Source organism: Brachycentrus maculatus, unplaced genomic scaffold (genome assembly GCF_059751285.1).
Source record: "Brachycentrus maculatus isolate JH-2025_06_01 unplaced genomic scaffold, ASM5975128v1 h1tg000179l, whole genome shotgun sequence".
Taxonomy (NCBI): Eukaryota; Metazoa; Arthropoda; class Insecta; order Trichoptera; family Brachycentridae; genus Brachycentrus; species Brachycentrus maculatus.
The window spans coordinates 118,462-140,923 of record NW_028280930.1 but is presented as its reverse complement, the minus strand read 5'-3'; the positions used below and the strand labels follow the sequence as shown (position 1 = coordinate 140,923).

The window sequence follows — 22,462 nt, the reverse complement described above, 5'->3', positions numbered from 1 at the left end:
AAGAGAGTTAATTTTTCGCAAGTATTTCAAATGATTACATTTTTCGATGACATATTTCGTGACAAGATCCAATTCATTAAAATTTTCAAACGCAAATGTCATGTCATTTCTGAGTTGCCACTTTCAAAGAGCAGGTCTTAAAAATGAAATTCAATCCATAATAACGGTTACTTCCTGTACATAGACGGGGAAGAGTGTTACTTTGGACCTGTGTTACTTTTGCCCAAACCTCCCCTACAAGTACGACTGAACTCAAAAGCGTTGAAAATTTCATTACTATAATAAAATATTGTATTTATGTCAATTATAACGCGTGAGGTCGGAATTCGGTAACGGACTGGAAACATTCGAAAATTTCTTGAAAATGTTTTCTTTCTTTGTAACTTATAGTATTTTAAACCTTTGATTCGCAAACTTTTTTAGTCCATCGCCCGTTTGGTGTCAATGATGGTTACCAGCACCCTTTAGGAGTCTTTTGTGATGACTCAAAAATGTAGGTCGACGCCAAATATCTTTTATAGGCACTCCTCTAAAATATCTTTTAGAGGAGTGTTGTTTCTAATTTTATGTCACAACTTTAAACATGTTGTTTCATTTCCAACTTTCTACAAATAACGTATGAAGCTGTGGTGTTTTTTTTTTAAATAGTTATTTACGCACTGATCAACTTATTATAGTTATTGGCCGTAAGAAAAAAAAGCTTCAATACAATCAGCTACAATACTAGTTAAACAGATATGACAATTTTTTTAATTTAAAAAAAAAATATATTTCTTGGCGGACTTTGACAGTTCGATTTTGTTTTTGTGTATAATAATTAAGTTAAACATTAAAAAAAAAAACAATTATATCGGACACTGAATTTTTTACCCTAGGAATGACATATTGCTTGGACGAAGCGTTATATACTTCACAAACTTATCAACCGATGGCACCACTATCAGACATTATGTCATTCCAAATTCCATGATGAATCCACGACCATTGTAAATTTACAACTTTAAAAATTAATGCAATGTGGATTTTCAATTTTGGGTAAAATAGTGAACGTTACACAAGTGTGTAAAGTGATCACCTAGGCCAGGCAAATGCCAGGTCATAAGCCCTGAGATGCTCTGATTACGATATATGCTTCGACTCAGTTGAAAAACCTAAAATATATATTTTCATACAAGTCTGTCTGAATATCTCATTATATGAACAATTTTTTCATAATCTTTTCTCATTCCATATTTTCTTTTACTATAACATTGTTTTTAAAAGTAATCTTTTTTCGTAAACGAAAAACGCTTTATCTCAAGTTAAGACACTTATAATATAATCACACAATTTAACAGCGTTCAAACATTGTTACGTAAGCAAAAAAAAATGTTTTGAGTCTATATTTGATTTGATATTTCAGCAAAAGGTCGGATTAACTTCATTATACAATATCTGCGGTTGTCGTTTTATCTTCCAAAAGTAAATTACACAACAAAGAAAATTCGTTTTGAATAATTTGTACCACTAAGCACATTGTCTCTCAGGACAGAGAGACGGTATAATACACGCACAATAAACTAATTACACTCAAGCGTCTGTTCTGTAATCTTCAAAGGGCTATGTAACGTTGAATAAAAAATTCAACCAACTTTTCCAACGTGTGGGCAGATTTTCTGCTCATTTTCTCTGCAAGAACATTGTGTCAAAATACAACATGTTCACACATAAATTTATGGGCTTAACCATAAATTATGATTTAGAGTGAATGTGTTGAAACGAAACAAAGAAACGGAAGCATAAATATCTTCTCCATTTTTTTTCTTTCTAGAAATGACGTATTGATATTTCTTCCTCTTCTAACCGTTACCCGCACCCAATGGTGCATAGGGCACTGCATCGTATTGATACAGAGTTATCTTGGTCGTTACTTATATACAGGAAAGGGTGATCATTCTTGCGCTTCAGGGACAATTAAATAGGGTCCAGGGTATTAAATAAATATTAATGTGTAAAAATCACAATAGTTTATTTTCATCCCCTCTGGATATCGAACCTGGGACGGCACGGTGGCTAAACGCGCTAACCATTTCACCACGGAGGCAGATATTTAGTTAGTAAATAAGTTTAAAATATAATATTACATACAGCATACAAAATAAAAAAAATAATGTTACGTGCCTCATAAATTTATAAATCGGTTCTAGGTTTTTTTTTGTTTCTGTAGTCAAACTATCAAAAAATTTTCAAGAAAATACAGAGGAATAGACATTCATAGAGTAGAGGTTTTTAAGGAGATACTTCTAGGGTCCCAATAAACACTTTCTTGTTTGCCTCCGTAGTGTTGTTATAAACTGATTTGGGTACCGTGCTGGAGGACCAGGTTTGATTTCCAGGGGTATAAAAACAATCATAAGTGATTTTCATTAACATATCTATTTGGTTTCACTCTGAACTAGTACAAGAAGCGCCAGACTGATGAACAACATATAAAGGTTAGAGTAATGAAAAGATGTAGAAGAGAGAACACTCATGTCAAAAATCCTACCATTTTATTGGAGGGTGATGCTCCCGGATATTTAGTGTTGCAAGTTCCTTCATTAACTTGAAATATCTATTAATTATATGACTTAACACTTCCGGTTCAAGAGTTCTAATAAAAGATGTATAAACATGAGTAAATTAATTGATTTATTCAGCATTTTTTGAGAAATAAAATTCAATACTTTACTGCTTTAAAATAGATTTCTTTACAACTGGACATGTAAAAATTAAATCATATTCACCATAGAACTTTATGGCAACCATAAAAAAAGAGCATTAAAATTTGATCGTTGTTCCGTAACAGCCATCGAGAGTGTGATTGAAATAAATATTGGATTTTAAAAATAACTTTCGTTCATCACGTGCAAGTATTTGTTTTTATTTAGTTAGTTCGTTACCAGCTAGATTCCTCGATGTCTGGCAGCTCCAAGTCGGTCACGTATGTTACTTACGACAAAAGAAAAAAGTGCCAATAGCGTGACTGGATTATATCACTAACAAATCAGATTTTTGGGTGGTTGACCAGTCTACTAACGAAATTACCCTCAGTCATCGTACATTATACAAATTTCCGACCATGTACAATATTAACCTAATAATAAATTTGTTTACAAAGATATTATTCAGATAAGTATATTTTTAGTTGGATAATTTAAAATACAGCTTATTTTTGTAGTTTTTCAACATTTAATACCATGTAAGAGACTGTACTGTTGAGATCGATGATAATATTTTAACGAAAAATTAAAGATTAATTATGCAGAAAATTGAAAGTAAATCACATTTGCTTATGATTTTCTTTTTTTAAATTATTGTGTAAAACCAATTTTATCATTTTTAATGAAAGACACACAATTTCAAAAACAAAATTTTAAGATTTTTAAAAAAAACTTTAGGAGACATTTAATGATTAAATTTTGTTTAAGTTTAAATGACCTATACATATCGCGCTTCACTCACTCATACAAATATTATAAGTATGTTTCCACTGAACTGCATAGCAATCAAACAAATCTTTCCAGTCCACAATTTGAGTGTCATTTTTTAATTTAAGGTTCAAACCTTAATTTATATGATTTATATGATTTTTATGATCAAATTTATATGATTTTGGTGGTAATAGTGGTTTAAGTATATTATCATTTTCATGACAAAATATTACCCCGTTTACTTTTGCTGCTAGAGAAAAATTATAAAAATTAATTAGTAAAAGTCTACTATGTACTATAATTTAAAATTTTATCTACCTTACGAAAAATATTTTTTTCTTTACTGGATTCAAAATGATTTTTATCTTCTTCTTCTTCTTCTTATTATAGGCCTTACGGCCTGTTTTTAAGAGGGATTAGCCTCCTGCGACGTCGATTCCCAGCTATTGGCCCATCTCTTTGGTGGTCTGCCCGGGAGTCGTCTACCATGGGGTAGACGACTCCCGACATTTAACTCCGCCATTGCCGGTCCCAAGCCCGGATGAGAAAGGAGGAGGGTTGGTGTGCAAGGTTAGCAGCCTACATACTTTAAAAAAGATCCAACGCTCACACCAAAGAGAACTTAGCCTCGGACAAAGGACCTCTCTTGGACATGACCAAAGCGCGACAACGGAAACGATTATGGAAAAGACGAAACACTGTAAGACTGGCATGCTGGAATATTATATTATGGAACAAAAGGGACCAAGAAATCATCATAGAACTCAACAACCATAATATTGACATATGTGGAGTGTCAGAGACCAAAAAGAAAGGACAAGGAACGTCTAAGTTCTCCAATTATATATTTATATATAGTGATTTCTATCCTAAATTTTTATTCCTTTTCTTTCATACAAAGAGAAAGTTTCCAGACAATTCAAAGTATTTTGAAGTAAAAATGTAAAAAAAAACTACTTACCATGTAAATTATCAATGTGTTCTTTTATTATACTGTATATATCCGTTAGGTTTAGTGATATTTATTGATTTTTTCAGCAAAGTTTGTATGAAATGCGTAAATTCGAAGTTATAGCCCGGAAGAATTTTTACTACTTCTCAAATATCAGAGCCAAGTGTGAAAAGCATACAATGTTTTTTTGAGATAACGAAGAAAAATGACGTAAAATATACAATAAAACTTTTTCTCATAATCCTTTTCACTTAATCGGAACACGTTTTTCCTACTGAACTTTACAGTCCGCAGCTTTATTTACGCATATGTAAAGCATTTTCTTTGAAATTACAGCCGGTATTAGACGTAATGTTTAAAATACATACGTTTTCGCAGTGCAAAAAGTAAGTGATTTTTGAGATCTCTAAAGATAATCCAGCGGCCATTGTTTCGGTTTCAAAGGGGTCAATGTACAGTCTTAAAAAATAGCGGCTTAGAAAATATCATATTTTTCTCAATTTCTTCACAGCAAAGAGCCTTTGAGGTAGTACAACACGAAAATAGCACATTAAAAATAATAAATTTTTTGCATAATTTGTGTAACGCTATTTCTGTAAAATACTACCTCAATGACGCTTTAACTAGATTCTTTATTATTATTATTATATTTAAAAAAAAAAATATTTCATTAATTGATTAGGCAGTCACTTTATGATAGTTTAATATCTATCCATTTGTAATTTAAGTTTTCTTCTTCTTCTTCTTCTTCAAACCCTTATCCGCACCCAATGCTGCATAGGGCACTGCATCGCATAAACGCAGTGTTATCTTGATCGTTGACATACGAAGGGAACGTGATCAGCCCTCCGCTTCAGGTACCAGTCAAAGGTAATATTGAATAAATATTATGGTGAAAAAATCACGTTTATTTTTTGCCCCCTCCTGGGAATCGAACTCGGAACCTCCAGTACGGTAGCCCAGCGTGCCGACCATAAAATTACGGAGGCGGACTTATTTAAGTTTTACTTGATAAATACCACTCATTATGATAAATAACAGAGTTGTATTTAAGAAGTGGCATTTTCCTAGTATTTTTTTTTTATTAAGCTCAAGATCAGATTTAATTTTTATATGGAAGTTGCATTTATTATTTACCTTGTACAAGGTTAGGACCAAAATCTTGAGTACTTTGCTAAAAAAAAGTTAGTATCTGATTTTAAAAATTGAGCGGATATGGAATAAAACAAAAAATCAATAATTGATTAAGTTTTAACAAAAAAATCCTGCTCATGCTGCTAAAACTGTAAGGTAAAAAAATAAATACCTAATTATATCTGAATTGAAGTTTTAAGTAGTTACAGAATAAAGTTCAAAGCCTTTAACTTAAATGTTTGAGCATGAACAAGTTTTATCTAGTTTGTTGAGCTCATATTAATTTCTACCTCTTAAAACGCTCTTTTAAAATATTTAATTATGTTTTCGTGGGTAAGTTTACTTTTCAATAAAATAAATAAGTATCAATGTTAAATGATTTTTTAGACACGAAATAATTTTCTAACAGCAGAACTCAAATGTCAAAGTTAATGTACTTTCAGAATCCACGTATCGCATTTTTACAGTGGATATTGTTTCTAGGGGTCATAATCAAAAACATCAAACGCATTAAATTAAAGATAGTGCAGGTTAAATAGTGATCAACGAAAAAATATAGGAAATCTATCTACTAAAAGAAGAGAAAGTTTGAATAGAGGAATCTTTAAAATTATGGAAAGTGATATGATTATGCGATACTGAGGGGAACAAAATATATAATTCTTTTAATAATAATAATCAAAGAATTCCTTTTCAAATTAATGAAAATGACCATCAAACTTTAAAAAAATGTTTATATTCCTAAATCAATTTAATTTTTAAATTTATTAACATTGAATTTTTTCATATTATGTAATCATAAGTGTTTTTATTTACCTTATCACAGTATTTTCAAAATGTTTTTGATGAATTCCTTCTCACCCAAACGAAAACCAGTACACAAATTTTGCGTATACATACATGACCTATACCTCTTAAAACGTATAGGAATTTTACGGAGCGCCATTATTATTTAAAAGTTAGTTTTATGCTGCTCACATATTGGTGAGATTTACAATATATTACACGCTTCTTCATTACTGAACAAGTTTTAATTGCACGAGCTTGTGTGATTAACGAACCGATATAATAAAGTTCTTTTGGCATCTCAGCAGATAGGTAAGCCAAAATTGTAAATAATGGCCTCACTTTCAAAGGTATTTTCTATTTGTGGTTACTTCTAAATTCACCCAAGAGAAACTTTTGCATCCTAGCAAAATAAATAATGAATTTTAGACAAGGTTCTTGAGTCTGCATTATCAGTGGAAAAATAAAAGAATTTCACGAGGATTATAATTATTTGCAGAAGATTTTATTTTCCATAACCTTTGTCTCATATCTATAGTTGAATGATCTTCATAATTGTAAATTTGATGCGTGTTAAAATTTGTATGTTTATATGTTTGTATCTAAATAAATTAATAAATAGTAAGGTCGAAGGCATCAAAAGTAATATTGTATTGTAAGAGTAATTTGGCTAGCATGATGGAGGTCTCGTGTTCGATTGCCAATGGATTGAAAAAAATTAAGGAGATTTTCCACTCCAATATTTATTTATTGTTACCCTGGACTAATTATTTAAACCCCAGAGCAGATCACATTTCCTTCGAGCATTTAACAATTTAGATTAATTTGCTTGTATGCGATGCAGTGCATTTTGCTCCATTTGATGAAAATATAAGGATAAGAGGGGTTGTGTATAATCTTCAGTTAATTATTGTTTTTATGGTATGTTAAGTTAAATTATTTTTTGAAAAAATTACATTTTTTAGCATTTCTTCTTTTATCGCACCTAGAAATGCATACAGTTGTAATCGTGAATGACATGAAGGTGAGATGTCTTTAAATTTAGAAGCCATTTTTTTAAATATCGTACGACATATTGTAAGTAAGCTCATAAGCTCAAATTTTTTATTCGATTAATTTATTGAATATAATATTTTGGTAATTGACGACTTCATTTTATCATAAAAAGTAGAATTAGAGTTGAGTATTGAATTACTTTTTACTATATAATTTCGTCTAGTAAAAATTCATTGCATATTATTAAAATTGACGACCATATAAAAAAGCCATGTTTTGAAATAAAAGGCACTAAAACGTGTTTCCGAAGGGCGGGTGTCAAAATAGCGTAATTTGTGTTTCGCGACGTCACCTGGTGAAATATGTTTCTACTTCTATGTATATAATAGGAAAGTACATGGGGAAAAACTTCTCTTACGAATAAAAACGACATTATTGCGAAAAAAGTCGCTAACGACATCGGCATTTTGTGGAAAATATATATGGGTTTATTTAAATTTGTTTCATTTCCACGCATTCTTATTGCGAGCTTTTCTTCAAATAATGTAAGATATTGAGTTAGGTGAAATGTTTTTAATAACTTTCATTTACAATATTTTGAGTGTGTCCAAATACTTGTTCACAAAATCAGGATTATCTCCAATTATAGAAGTTTTTTTTTTGACATCTCATCAAAGATGAAGAAGAATACGGAAGTCTGGGCATTTCTTAGAATTTGAGTAGTGTGGTTGTTAATAATGGGTAGAATTGGTGAATATTACACGTGTGTAAAGTGATCACTTAAACCAGTCTATGACGGTCGTCAGCCCCGTAAATGCCCAGACTTCCATATTCTTATTCATCTTTGATGAGATGTCAAAAAATAATATTACTTTTATTGTTTAAAATACAAGATTGTGTAAGGTCAAATGTTTGGAATAGTTTTTTCAAAATAATTTACATATTTCCAAATAATACTTTTGTTGTTTACATTGTCGCACTTCCTAACCGAAGTGTCTGCGTTTTTTACACACCTATTTTACACAGTGATTTTATGTCTGGATCTATTACCTCGAGTTCATATAGTCTGAAACGTGAACGTTTCTGGAATATGTCTTATTTTAAATTGATTTAATAATATAATTTTAATAATATTGGTTTAATAATTTATGTGTAGTAATATTGACCAATTACAAAATTAATTTAAAAATGGATTGATATACACATTGAACCACAAAGTGACTACCGAATCAATTAAAGACTTTAAAAAAAAAGTATGGTGATCATAAAAAAAAACAAATATTTTAAAACACAAAAACAATACAAAAATACTACTTAAACTCTCCATAATACTTTTTATACACAAAAGTGAATTCTTATTTGGATCTTTTTCAAAATTTCGAAAAACTCTTATTATCTGATGTACATTATATATTTCCCTTTTTAAATAAAATAAATAAATACATTCAAAACTTTTTTATTAAGAATAAACAAGTTTTAGCTCTAACAATACAATTATAGTATTATATTATCCCAATATTTAGTTTGGGTTTTCGAGCATCGTAATTTTGAGCCGTAAGTTTTCTAGAACCGAATTCTTTGTCTTGTGAAATTTATTTGCCGTCTGTCTAATGAGATTTCTCTTTGCAGCCTATTCTCACATTTAATAAGCGCCGGGGTACATTTATCTACATTCCCGATTGTTGGCGTGGCCGCTAAGAAGTAAAAAATACCTTATTGAAGACATGGTACAAGAAGCGTAAGCAAACTTTTATCTGATCCATTTTTATTGCGTACGCAATTTTGATAGTTCTGAAATCGGGGTTCAAGATCAACGGAAAGCCGATACGGAGAAAAAGGAAGGGAGGAATTTCGGAGTAGATTGAAATGATTAGGATGAAAACAAAGGCTTAGGTTTCAGTTTGGTGTATTAGCTCTCAATTCACGGGTGGTACATATGAAAGGGAGAAATTTTAGGTTAATGACGATGCTAGACTAAGGACTCACAGCCCTTAGCCGTGCATATTGATCATTCAAAGGTAAAAAATAGCGTATTTCACTAACATATTGATATTTAATCATACTATACGACCATCTGATTACATTATTTTCTTTCAACCCTCATCCCCGCCTAATGGTGCAAAGGGTACTGCATCGAATCGAAGCAATGTTATAATACGATAGCAAGGTCATTAGTCCAGTGCTTCAGGTCCAGGTCCATAAAAGTTGAAAAATCACAAATATTTATTTTGGTCCGTCTGGAAAACGAACCCAAGCCCTCAAGATGGGCAGCTAACATTTAATAAAAAAACTTAATTTTTAAAACACCGCGGTAAGAATCAATGATTTCATTTAATATGGTATAACACGTATACCTTCGATTCATTACTACAATACATTATTTAATCAACTTTTGTGGGCGTATTTAATGTTGGGTAAGCATACACCTTTATGCAAATATTTCAATTAAATTTACAGGGCATCATTTTTCTCAATTTTATTTCTATTGTGTGTGATGTACAATTCATGTAATTCCTTCCTAGAATGACCCACTAAATGCGAATCCATATTACGAATACGAAATAAGCTCTACGTAAATTATTGGATTATTTTTCCATAAAGATTTGGCATGTAATGCAAAATCGCTCCACGTCATATCATAACGTAGGCTTAAGTGTTTAATGTAATGTTTATAGTAACATCGACACGAATTCTGCTATTGTTTCAGAGAGCAATAAAAAACAATTTACATGTTTTTGTATACAATGTAACGTGGTTTTAGATCTCTCGTATTTTCAATAATCTATACAATAGGCACTAAAAATATTTTTGAGTGATTTGAAAACAACCCTTTTTTTGTCGAATTTCAAAACGATAAAAAAAATCGTTTTTAATCTGTGAAAGTCTTCTTTAGTAGTGTAATGATCAGCACGTTCGACTACCGTGCTGGAGGTCCCGGGTTCAATTCCTAGGGGAGGATCAAATAAACATAAGTGATTTTTCACTCTTATTATTATTCATCATTACCCTGGACTCGTACTTGAAGCGGAGGGATGATCACCCTTCCTTTATGTGTTTACGATCAAGATAATACTGCCTTTATATTAAGCAGTGCCCTTTGCACCGGGTGCGTATGCAGTTTTAAAGTATTTAAAAAATTAAACATAGAGACTTGCACACTCACCTGAATTAAGATAAGTAAATATATGTTTCAATAAAATCATGGTTTCCTTATGACAATAAAAAATACTACTATTTTAGTCGTTTTTTTCCAGGACTCATTTAAATAAAAAAGTGGTTTAAAAATATATTGTAAGATTTCTCGCACTGGTATAAGATTCTCAAGATTGTTTTGTAAAGAGAAAACCGAAAAATCCTAGGTTAAGATGTTTGTTGTTCCACAAGTTAGTACAAGTAAATATGTACGTGCAAGAGAATGCAATAAAACCATTCTAGTCTCTATCGTCACTAGCCTATACTGCGCAGGGCTGGCGATTTTCGTTCGAGTCGTAAAGCTCACTTTACTACTTTAATTTAAAGTACTTGCGTGTTCTGTTGGTTAGCATTAAGTTCCACTCGGTAATTTTGAGTAAGGAATAAAAAGTGACGATAACGACCGAACGAACAAAACTTTTTTACTCGCGACCTCCGGACATTTCTCACCAAAATGGGCTCTTTCTGAGCTAGGGGGGTTTATCATAATTACGAAATATGTGAAACAAAATAAAAAGGATTCGGGGTTATTAAACCTACTATGCTGTTGCGTAAATAACGATAAGATATTTGTCATTAAGGCCTGGTTGTTTTATGGTTTGCTGCGGAGTTTCTTTTTATCTGATCGGCAGATGTCATGCAGAGGCAAAAAAGAAAACGGAAATGAAGAAAACTTAGGTTTTCTTGTACATGTCTGAATTATTGTCATTTAGCTTGAATTTAGTAGCGGAATTGCAAAATGCTCCTTTTATAAATATGTTTGATTAAAAATTGTAACCAAATATAGAAAATTCTTTTGGAAGAGTTCTTGAATGCGATTGTCAATTGATTTTAGCCTGGTGAAAAAAATAGACGAAGAACAAACGTAACTTCCAAACATCCTAGTTGTAAGTTGGTACTTATCAACGTTTTTTTAAACTAATATTTGTCAAAAAAAAGGAGGTAACCATCAATTTATTTTTATTAAAATAAAATCAATGGTTTAAACATTATTCATAAGAAATGCTTATGTTGTATTTACGATTATACCATAGACATATAATGGAAAATAAGATTTACAATTTTTTTTAAATTTTAAGTCTATTTTAGTAAGTATGTGTTTAGGCATAGAGAAAAGATAGTGACCGATAATCTGTGAAATATGTGATCTGATAAATAAATTGTCTACGGAAATCTCGTTTAAGTAAACGAATCACCAGGAAAAAAATCTTTGCCTTAAAATTGTATGTATGTATATACCTACATACATCTGTCAGCATTAGTAATTTACTAGGGAAAATTATGATTGTATATGGATGAATGTATAAAATTAATTCGCTGTATACAAGGTATAAGGATCCTTTGAATCTCTTTTTATAAAAATCTACTTTTTGTAAAGGTGTCAAATATATTTTGTGAGTACAAACATATGATATGTTCAACTTATAAGCATTTATGAAGAATATTTTCTTAAATCGAATGGTTAAAAGTTTAACCATTTTGTGAATATTTTTTTTACTATTAAATACTTGTGAGATTTATGCAAGTCTCCATTTTACTAACAAAAACCGTTCTTTAAAATATCGAATGCAGAGAAAAAAAATATATTTTGGCAAAGTGTGTGTATAAATCCTTTTAAAAATGTCAACAACACGTTTTAAGTTTTTAATTTTGAATGATTAAAAAAGGTACCAAAATCAATAGCGCACAAAACAGATGAAAACACTTTTTAATAGATTTATATTATCCACTGACACTTCGTGATGGAATTGCATTTCAATATATTATTAGATTAAAAAGCTAAAAATATTGGTTTCAATCTAATAATATATCAGATGAAAACATTTAAACCTTTTGCTTTGTAGGTAAATTTCTGTACACAGTGTAGGATATTGACCGACGTTTGTTTGTACTCATTCAATTTTCAAAATGGTACCTTTTATTATTATTTTATTGAAATTTTAAGTTTAATTTAAAGATCAACTGAAAGTTTAATATTTCAAGTGAACGTTACTAAAAAGTCCTCGTAAGAGCGTAATATAGAACAGATGAGAAGCTGGAAGTAAAAAAGCTTTATAACAATAAGCCTTTATATCATCTCTACAGCATTGCGAGAAAATAAAAGCACAAAGGGTATTTTTAAATAAACTTCTTACTAAATTTTCATCAGACAAAGTAACTTTATTGGATGAAGTTTAAATGTTTCATTTTTATTTATTGTTATAAAGATAATTAATATACGACTTTAATCAGTTTGAACAAATAAAGGTTCTAAAAAAAATTTTAATACCTAATTTCAACATATATTTCATTCCTTTATTTATAAATGAATTTTTACTTCAATAAGTATTTAAATAAATAAAGTGAAAGAAAAAAGTTATGGTTTCTTTTATTTTAAAGCACTTATTTATTACTAACCTTTTGTGTTTTAAAAACTAAAGGCTCTCACGGGATTTAGAGACCCTCTTGATACGAAAGTATAAGTGAAAGAGTTTATAATAGAAAATGGCCCATAATAACCTTTCTATATCCTTCATATTCTGTACGAAAATAAGCAAATCCCCTTTCAGGATGCTACAGAAATCCCTTACTTTCTTTGACAAGGCGAAAAGCCTCCAATTTCATAAAAAGCAATGGATTTAAGAAAAATAAATTATTTCTACGGAAAAGTCTACAGAGTGAAACAAAAAATATATATTTTGCATAAAAATCTCTTGATTATTATAATATATTTGACAAAATATAATTTTTCATTATTTAAGTATCTCCATTCGGTGTTTTTTTTTAACAAAAAAGACCCGGTTCAGCGAAGATTTTTGTCAAGCCCCCCAAAAATTATTGATTCTCGTAGTTAATAATTTAATAATTGGAAGGTCTTTATTTTTACTGAATTTATTATCTTATAAGCTGTAAACAAATAAAATATTCCTTCATTATAACGAATATTTTATTTAAATTTTGAAATAATTAAATATAAATTGTTAATCCGATCGGATAACGATAGGAATATCCTTGTCGACAAGATTTAAAAAAAACGATTTTTTCCAAAAAAATATTGTGATCAATCGTATGTTAGGTACCAAAAAATGGTAAATAACTGTTTTGTAAAAGAAATGTTTATGTAAATATATACATAAATATTTCAATTTGATAATATTTTTTAGACTAAAAGGCTTATTTAAAAAAATATAAATCTATTTCTGGTAGAGTGGTTATAACCCAGAAATTCAGAATTAGAGTCCGTGGCAATAACCACGGGTCTAAAACTCATTTAAAAAAGAAATTTGATGAATTAGAAAAGATATTTGTATTGAATATTTCGAAAAAATGGTATTGATAAGTACTTTAAAAATATGTAAAAATAAAGAACACAATTTAAAAGCCAATAATTTTTTTTTAATGTAATAAATAACTTACTTAATTTAACATGAAATCCGTATTTCAAAATATTCCCATTGTGATTCATTACTCTCTTTCATTTGGTTTAAGAATTTCAGACTGTAATAATTTTATTTTAATGTCCTGATGATGGAATGTTTATTTCGAAACCGATAGTCATGAATTTATGTTTACAATGTCAAAAATAAGGCATACGAAATATGAATGTCTAGCAGTTTAAAGGATTAGTTATGGCTATTTGTAAAAAAATATTGACAGGAGAGACATCACTTCAAAAAAAGATCACATAAATGACACGTCTGAGACATTATTATCTATCAATAGATTCCTAACTGTCCATCAAACCTCCTCCCCTCGTTTTTCCCTCTACTTCCTTCCCTAAACTCCCTTTTTCCTTTGCCTTCCTCATTATCATCAATTTGTAATTTATGTTTTTTTAAATGTTCAAACACAATCTACCCTCTTTTTTTAAAAATTACCTAACATCTAAGTGACTCTGAAATCTAGCTACGGCTTATGCAACACCGTTTATCATGTCCCTACTCAGGCTTCAACTTTATAAGTTTCATAGCCTATGCCTACTCGTGAATGGATTTACTCTTTATGTTTAAAGTTACTATAATTTCATGTTATTCATGAGTGAAAATTCTAGGTAGGTAGATTGTGAACAGCTATATATGGTATCAAACGTTTTGACCAATATCTCTAGTCTGTTTTTTGTTGGTTGGAAGATATTGCTTTTAAGCAATAAGCAATATACTTATTTATTTTCTGTACATGAAGTTTAAATAAATAAATAAATGTTGAATCGACTTACGTAACTGATCATCGGAAGGTTGAAAGCAGCCGCCATTCTTCCTTCGTGGACGCAGGTCTCCTGCGGCCCGATGTAGGCCGTGACGTTGCGCGCCCATAGGGCTGCAGTCTGGCGTATGGAGGTGACCTCCTCCCCATAGGTCTCCGCCACTGTGAAGTTCAGCGAGTGGCCCAACTTGCTGAGAGGTCCGGAGTTCACCTCACTAATGGCTAGCGATATTGCACCTGAAAAAAATCACCAATGAAACTCCTAAGTGGGAATAAAAAAACCTTTTATGTATTTTGATAAAAAAGCGTGCAATGAAACTCACAACCGGGAATTTTTGTAAATTAAAAACAAAGGTATCTTTCAAACTCCTAAGCGGGAATAAATGGTCCTTTTTTGTATTATGAAAAAAGGGCGCCAATGAAACTCCTAACAGGAAATTTTAAAAATAAAGCTATGTATACCAAATACTTGAAAGTGGTCAGGAAAAGCAAGTTCGATTTTCGTCAATTACAGACTAAATTCAAGAAATATCTTTTCCATTTGGGTTATCCTACCTGTAGAAAAGCTTCTGCAAAAGGGGTAATATAGGCTTTCTTCAATCGATATTTTTCAATTCCGACAGCAAAAAACCAGAAACTGAATTTTTTCATTACTTCAATTTCAAAATAAAAGTAATTTTCAGATTCAGAAGTCAAAGAGTACCAATACAAAGTTTTATTTTTTGTTTTTGGTACCCTAGTTTTAAAATGAAAATCAACATGCAACTTTCTTTTTCATCATCTTCAAACCCTCATTATTTTAAATAATTCTTAGAGTGAAATATCACTTTTATTTATTTAATCCTCTCCCTGAGAATTGAACTCGGGACCTCCAATACTGTACCCGAGCTTGCTGACCATTAGACTATGGTGGCGGACAACTTTAGCCTACAGAAATAGTCTTTATTTATATCAAATTACGCTAAGGTGGTGAATTGTAACTATCGTTAAATATAAATAAAATTTCCTAAAATGATTACAAAAGAAAATTGTCGTCTATAACTAATATCATTTCAAATGTCCAAAGCGACTGACCTTATTTGAAAGCGGCCACCTGAAGGTTATTAAACTTTTTTATTATTATTATATTGTTATCAATATACAGAATCTACTACATGAATAGGACAATTCGAGTCGTATAAAAGCAATACTCGAATAGTACATATTACAGTCATAACACATAAACCTGAATTGCGGCCCAATATAATATGAGTAAGTACCAAAATTTGAAACGATAAAATATGATATCGATTAAGGAATGGCATAAAGTAGGTAATTCTTAACACGACTCCTCTCTATAAAGGCTGTGTAGTGATTGAACATTCTCATAAGAGATTTGAAAGTTAGCATTTTAAGAGCATCGACGATTTTGTGGGGAAACTTTTCCTTGAACTCATAGGAATTGCGAAATTATATGAATGTAGGTATATTATTATGGGTTCTTGTCCCCTAATTTCTTAGGCTGAACATTCGGTTTATTTAAAAATAATAAATTAAACTAATCCCATTTACTGAATCTTATTTGCAAAAATCAAAATTCGCGGTACAGAAATCTACGTATTACAATTGAACGGATTCAACGATGGAGAATTTTTGAACCTGATTTCTAGCCAAGTATTGTATGTAAAAAATTACCAAATTAATACCAAAAAAAACATTAAATATGGCAGCGGTTCTCAAAGTGGGTTTTGCAGAGCTCTGGGCCTCTGCCGCTACAAGCAGCATAATAAATCTACAATAATTCTACAATTTATTTGACCAATTTACTCGTAAAGTGCAGTGGAATACAGTTTTATTGTGTGTTGTTTTGCATAGAAGTCAGAAGTGCATAATTATTTATATAATTTTCATTGATATAATATAGTTGAAAAATGAATGTTAAATCAAGCAATATTTTTTTCAAGGCCAAGTAAAATTTTGATAGTTTGATAAATATTGTAAAACTAAAAAATTTAGAAAACCGCTGCGAATATCTTTTTTTTTTAATTAAAAGAAATAATTGTGTTTTTATTATTTACACAAATATTTCAATTTCATACTAGTTCTGTGAGGCTAAGTGGCTCATTATTTGAAATAGCTATCAAATTGAGGTAGAGTGGGTTCGAACCGAGAAACTCTGACTTAAGAGTCCGCGACACTAACCACGGGACCACAACCGGACACCGGCTTAATCACGTTAAATGTTTTCGCTGGGATGGAATTTTATTGAAGATTTTGAACGTATTTAAATACCTATAACACCCTCCGTATAGAATTGAATTATGTATATATTGAATTGCATTTTTTTTCTCGTTCAAGGATTATGAGCGCGCTCAAGTCGCCCACTGCTTTCAAGAACGTCATAAATCAAAAAACTTGAGTTTACAGGAGAACGTTTTTAAAGTTTAAAAATATAATACAATGTATTAAAAATAAATATCAAGCCACTAATTGAACTTATTACTGTGCAACAGATCTTTTTAGGTAAAACCTGAAGGTTTTTTCTCCATTTGAAAAATATAAAGTATATTTAAAAAAAATTCTTAAACAATACCTTTTCTTCAAAATGCACAAACAACACATTCTGCCCTGTAGCGAGTAAATATTAAGTTAAAAATATACCGTTTTTGCTGGGATATAGTACATTTTCTGGGCATTCCGAAAACATGCACAACCGAAAATTGACGATTTTTGATTTATGACGTTATTGAAAGGAGTGAGCGAAGTATGAAAGGATAATAGATAATTAATCGAAAAACTGTAAAATATGGAATATTTACTTCTACACGAAAGCTCTAATAATGAAAAATCATGACTTGAATATTAAATTATTAAATAATCTTTCAATTATATTATCTTTGAAAAATCACTGGTTATAATAAGAGATTGTACTTAACGGCGTAATTATAAGAAGGCTTTTTTCAGTTGTCCGCCTCCGTAGTGTAATTGTCAGCACGCTCGGCTACCATTCTGTAGGTCCCGGGTTCGATTCCCAGGGGGGGTCAAATAAATATAAGCGATTTTTTCACCCTAATATTTATTCAATATCACCCTGGACTGGTACCTGAAGCGGAGGGCTGATCACCTTTCCTTCATGTGTTAACGATCGAGATAACACTGCGTTTATATGCAGTGCCCTATGCACCATTGGGGTGCGGATAAGGATTTAATTTTTTTTTAATTTAATTTTTTTTTAAAATTATGTTATCTTTGAAAAATCACTGGTCATAATAGGAGATTGTACTTAACGGTGTAATTATAAGAAGGCTTTTTTCAGTTGAAAGAGAAGCTGACCAGGTACTTGAATAATAAAATCAAGCAATATTAAAAAAAAATTATCAGGCGAGCTATTTTCTAAATTGAAAATAAATATCTGTAGCAGTGTAAGTATGTAGATATGGATATTAAAATAAAACTCACAATAGCATCAAATGATTTATACTGATTTACTGATTAATTCATATACTCGTACTTCCATTGTCATACTGCATTGCATTTTGGAAAAGAAGTGGACTATTTTACTACAATAGTAATTCTATACGAGCTGCCCCTTCATGATATCGTTTAATGGAGCGTAGTAGCGCCAAATGTGAATATGTACAAAAATAAAAATGCCTTTTTCGGATCAAATATGCGTGTTTAGAAATATCCCTCTTTCTATGAACCAAAATAAACATGTTTTTATGCTATACATTTTAACATTAAATAGAAAACATCTACATGCGTATTTTTGTTTGGAAATATTTGTAAGTTGATGCTCAGGGAAGGGTGAATGCGATCAATGTAAATAGGTACGCCTCTTCTCATGCAAATACGAGTAAAATGTAGGGCGTAGGTACTTAACAATGGAACGTACAATATATGGTACAAATACCAGATGTTTTATTTAGGTGATACATGTTTATAAACGTGCTGTTTGTCAAACTATTGATGTTTTGTTCATGGTTTTTAAATCTATAATATATAAAATAAATAAAACCCTTATCCGCACCCCGATGGTGCATAGGGCACTGGATTATATAAACACAGTGTTATTTTGATCGTCAACACACAAAGGAAAGGTGATCAACCCTCCGCTTCAGGTACCAGTCCAGGGTTATAATATTGAATAAATATTACAGTGAAAAAATCACGTATATTTATTTTACCCCCCTTGGGAATCGAACCCGGGACCTCCAGAACGGTAGCCGAGCGTGCTGGCCATTACACTACGGAGGCGGACATCTTAAATCTATAATAGGTATTTTAAACAAAAATTCAAAAATTAAAAAAACATATACTTACACATATTGTGAACTCATATCACTCACTCCTTTCAACAACGTCATTTACAAAAACTAGATTTTTCAGGAGATCGTTATTAAAGTTTAAAAATATAATTAAATGTTTTAAAAATAAATATCAAGCCACTTATTGAACTTTTTACTGTGCAACAGATCTTTTTAGGTAAAACTTGAATGTTTTTTCTCCATTTGAAAAATATTAGTGTATTTAAAAAAAATAATGAAGTACACAATATTTATTCTTCAAAATGCAAAACAACACTTTCTGCCCTGTAGCGGGTAAATATTAAGTTAAAAATATGCCACTTTTACTGGAATGTAGTGCATTTTCTTGGCATTCAGAAAACATGCACAACTGAAAATCGATGATTTTTGATATATGACGTTGTTGAAAGGAGTGAGCGATATGTACTGTGTCATGAGATTGATAATATATCTAGGATTTCCAAAAAGTTGAGTAGCGTGGTTGTCAATCAAAGGTAGAATAGTGAATGTTGCACATGTGTAGAGTGATCACTTAGCCAGCCTATGACGGGTAATAAGTCCTATAAATATATTCTAATTCACCTATGTTGAGATATCAATTTTTAAAAAAAGTTACTTTTTCGATCCTCCAGTATACTATTTGCAGGAATTACTAGTATTTGAAAAAAAAAACAGTAAACAAGTATTATTGACATATATAAGCACGCACGTCCTTTTATTTATTTTTCATATCACATACAAGATCAAAGTTACAATTAAATTTACAATAATATGTACTTACTGGGTTTTACCGTGTCAAGAGCAAATTAAACCATTAATGTTTAACGAGTATTTGTTAGTTATAAGGTTATCATGAGTCGTGCAATCACGGATGATATCGCTCACTCCTTTCAAGAACGTCATAAATCAAAAAACTTGATTTTTCAGGAGAACGTTTTTTAAGTTTAAAAATATAATATAATGTATTAAAAATAAATATCAAGCTACTCATTAAATTTTTAAGTGTGCAACAGATCTTTTTAGGTAAAACCTAAAGGTTTTTTCTCTATTTGAAAAATATATAGTTTATTTAAAAAATAATTAAACAATACTTTTTCTTCAGAATGCAAAAACAACACTTTCTGCGCTGTAGTGGGTAAATATTAAGTTAAAAATATGCCTCCTTTGCTGGGATATAGTACATTTTCTAGGCATTCCGAAAACATGCACAAGTGAAAATTGACGATTTTTGATTTATGATGTTCTTGAAAGGAGTGAGCGATATGTGTGATGACATAATCACTTTCGTATCTACGTCTATCATTCAACCATTTATAGTTTTTATTTTATTTATAAATAATTTCAGTTTTCAATATTTTTTCATGAAAAATATCCTTCAACCAACCGGGGTATATGTTTGATTATAAAATATAAATGTTCATGTGTTTCTATATTTTTGGTTTTGAATTTCTATGAATGTTTTCATGATTCAACTCCCAACCCAAGTATCCTCCCTTCTTTCTGATCATAATCCCTTAAATGTTAAAGCTAATCGTATTTAAACTATAATTTTGATTTTTTGAATGTTTTTCGCAGATACTTTGTGGCACATTTTATAAGCTTTATAAAATAAAACAACTTTGTTTTAACCACTTTTTTATTGGTACCTACACTTTATCCAACCTGTTTCGACAAGAACCTTGTCATCATCAGGGTTTATGTACTAAATTCTAAAATACTCATAGTCAATAATAAAGTTGATTTATTTTATAAAGTTTATAATTTCTAACTTTTTTGTTAGTTTATAAATAAAAATAAGACTTGATCCTTGCAAAAACATCCTTTCACTGGGTGACTGACAAATAAAAAATAAAATATTTTCATGTTGTATGAAACTAGTGATTTTTGTGTAATTTGGCTGGGAGATATTTTATGGTGAGGAATTTTTTAATGTACGAGAAAGAATTGTTTTAACACATGGTTGTTTGACTGTCATGAATTAAAAATATATAAATATTTCCTTAGCCGAAGTACCTTTAGGATATTTTATGTATTAATTTTAAGTTTCGTCTAGTTATGGCATTATCAAACGAATGTTAGTTTGATAATTATCAAACGGACATTCGTTTGATAATGCCATAACAAGGCGAAACAATTGTCACAATATTAATTTTTATGTGTTTTTATTAATAAAATACAATTTAGTAGACTCAAAAAATCTATGTTTGATTTTCAATTAATACGTAAATTAAAGAGTTCTACACATTAAACGCCAAATCAAAAAATGATTTGTTCAGGATATTTTAATATTAAAATTTAACGAACCTTATTTCATAAAGTAATATGGATCTTTAAATATTATTTTATTTAAACGGATCTTTAAATATTTAGGATCTTTAAATATTAAAGAAAAACGAACCTTATTTCAAAAGAAAAGTTTAACTTTTTGTTCCTTTAATAATTACTTACAAGAAATAACATTGATAGGTAAGATATTTCTCGGATATTTTTTACTTTTTTTTAGATTATAACTCGTAGTCTCTTGTTGGGGTGTTGTATGTCTAGACAACCGCTGAGCATGCAATAAAACTTAATGAGTTTTGTTGCAGATAGTCAAGAAAAACTAAAAGAAGCTATTTATACAGTCGTGCAATCTATATGTCTTCGAATTGTGTGAAAACAGAAATAAAACTGACATTTTAAGCACGCAATGTTCCCTACAACTTGAAAAAACAGTAAAATTTTAAATGTAAATTACTAGAGCTAGTTAAAAATAATAACCATAATCTGTATTCGTACAAGTCACACATTAAGAATAGAAAACGGGACAAAAGGTGACCTATTGAATAAGTGGCTCCAATTAAGTAATAGACGATGAAGGTTTTTATTCAAAATATTACGAATTATTGTAAGGTTACAAAGCAATATGAAAAATTAAAAACGATTAAAACGCATATTTTTTAACTTAAAAAACAAACGGATTAGTTTTATAATAAAATAAATATTAACTTAATAGTAAGCTAAATTGTTAAATTAACTAGTTTTTTATTTATTTAAACTTCATGTAAAGGAAATAAATAAGTACATTGGCGGGCTTATTGCTAAAAAGCAATATCTCATAACAAAAAAGTTTTTTATTTATCATAATCACGTCTGTAATGAAACAAGAAAAAAGCACAATAATTAGGCACATTAAACTTAGCTTTCCGGATTTCAACACTGAAGACAGAAAAGAAACACCAACGCTTATAATAAATAAAGGTAAACGTTGTATCCAATTATAAGGAAAATAAACAAGTATAATGATAACTATTTCCTTATCATTCATCGTTCACTTTATGTAATACCACTTTTAAAGTGGTATAACACAAAGTGAACGATGAATGATAAGGAGAGTATTATATTACCATACAACAAAGTTAACTATGCTTTTAATATACAAAAAATATTTTATTTATTGTTTCGGCATTAACTTTGTGGTAAGACATGTTACAATGATTAAA

At 30.2% G+C, this 22,462-nt stretch overlaps 1 protein-coding gene across 1 annotated transcript in view; it reads right to left on the bottom strand.

Moving 5' to 3' along the window:
• LOC148308031 (guanylate cyclase 32E) overlaps positions 1-22,462 on the bottom strand; it is a 144,936-nt gene that overhangs the window by 80,566 nt on the left and 41,908 nt on the right. The window contains exon 4 of the mRNA XM_088262405.1: positions 14,708-14,931. Coding sequence (XP_088118531.1) covers positions 14,708-14,931 — 224 coding nt within the window. The remainder of the gene's footprint in view (positions 1-14,707; positions 14,932-22,462) is intronic.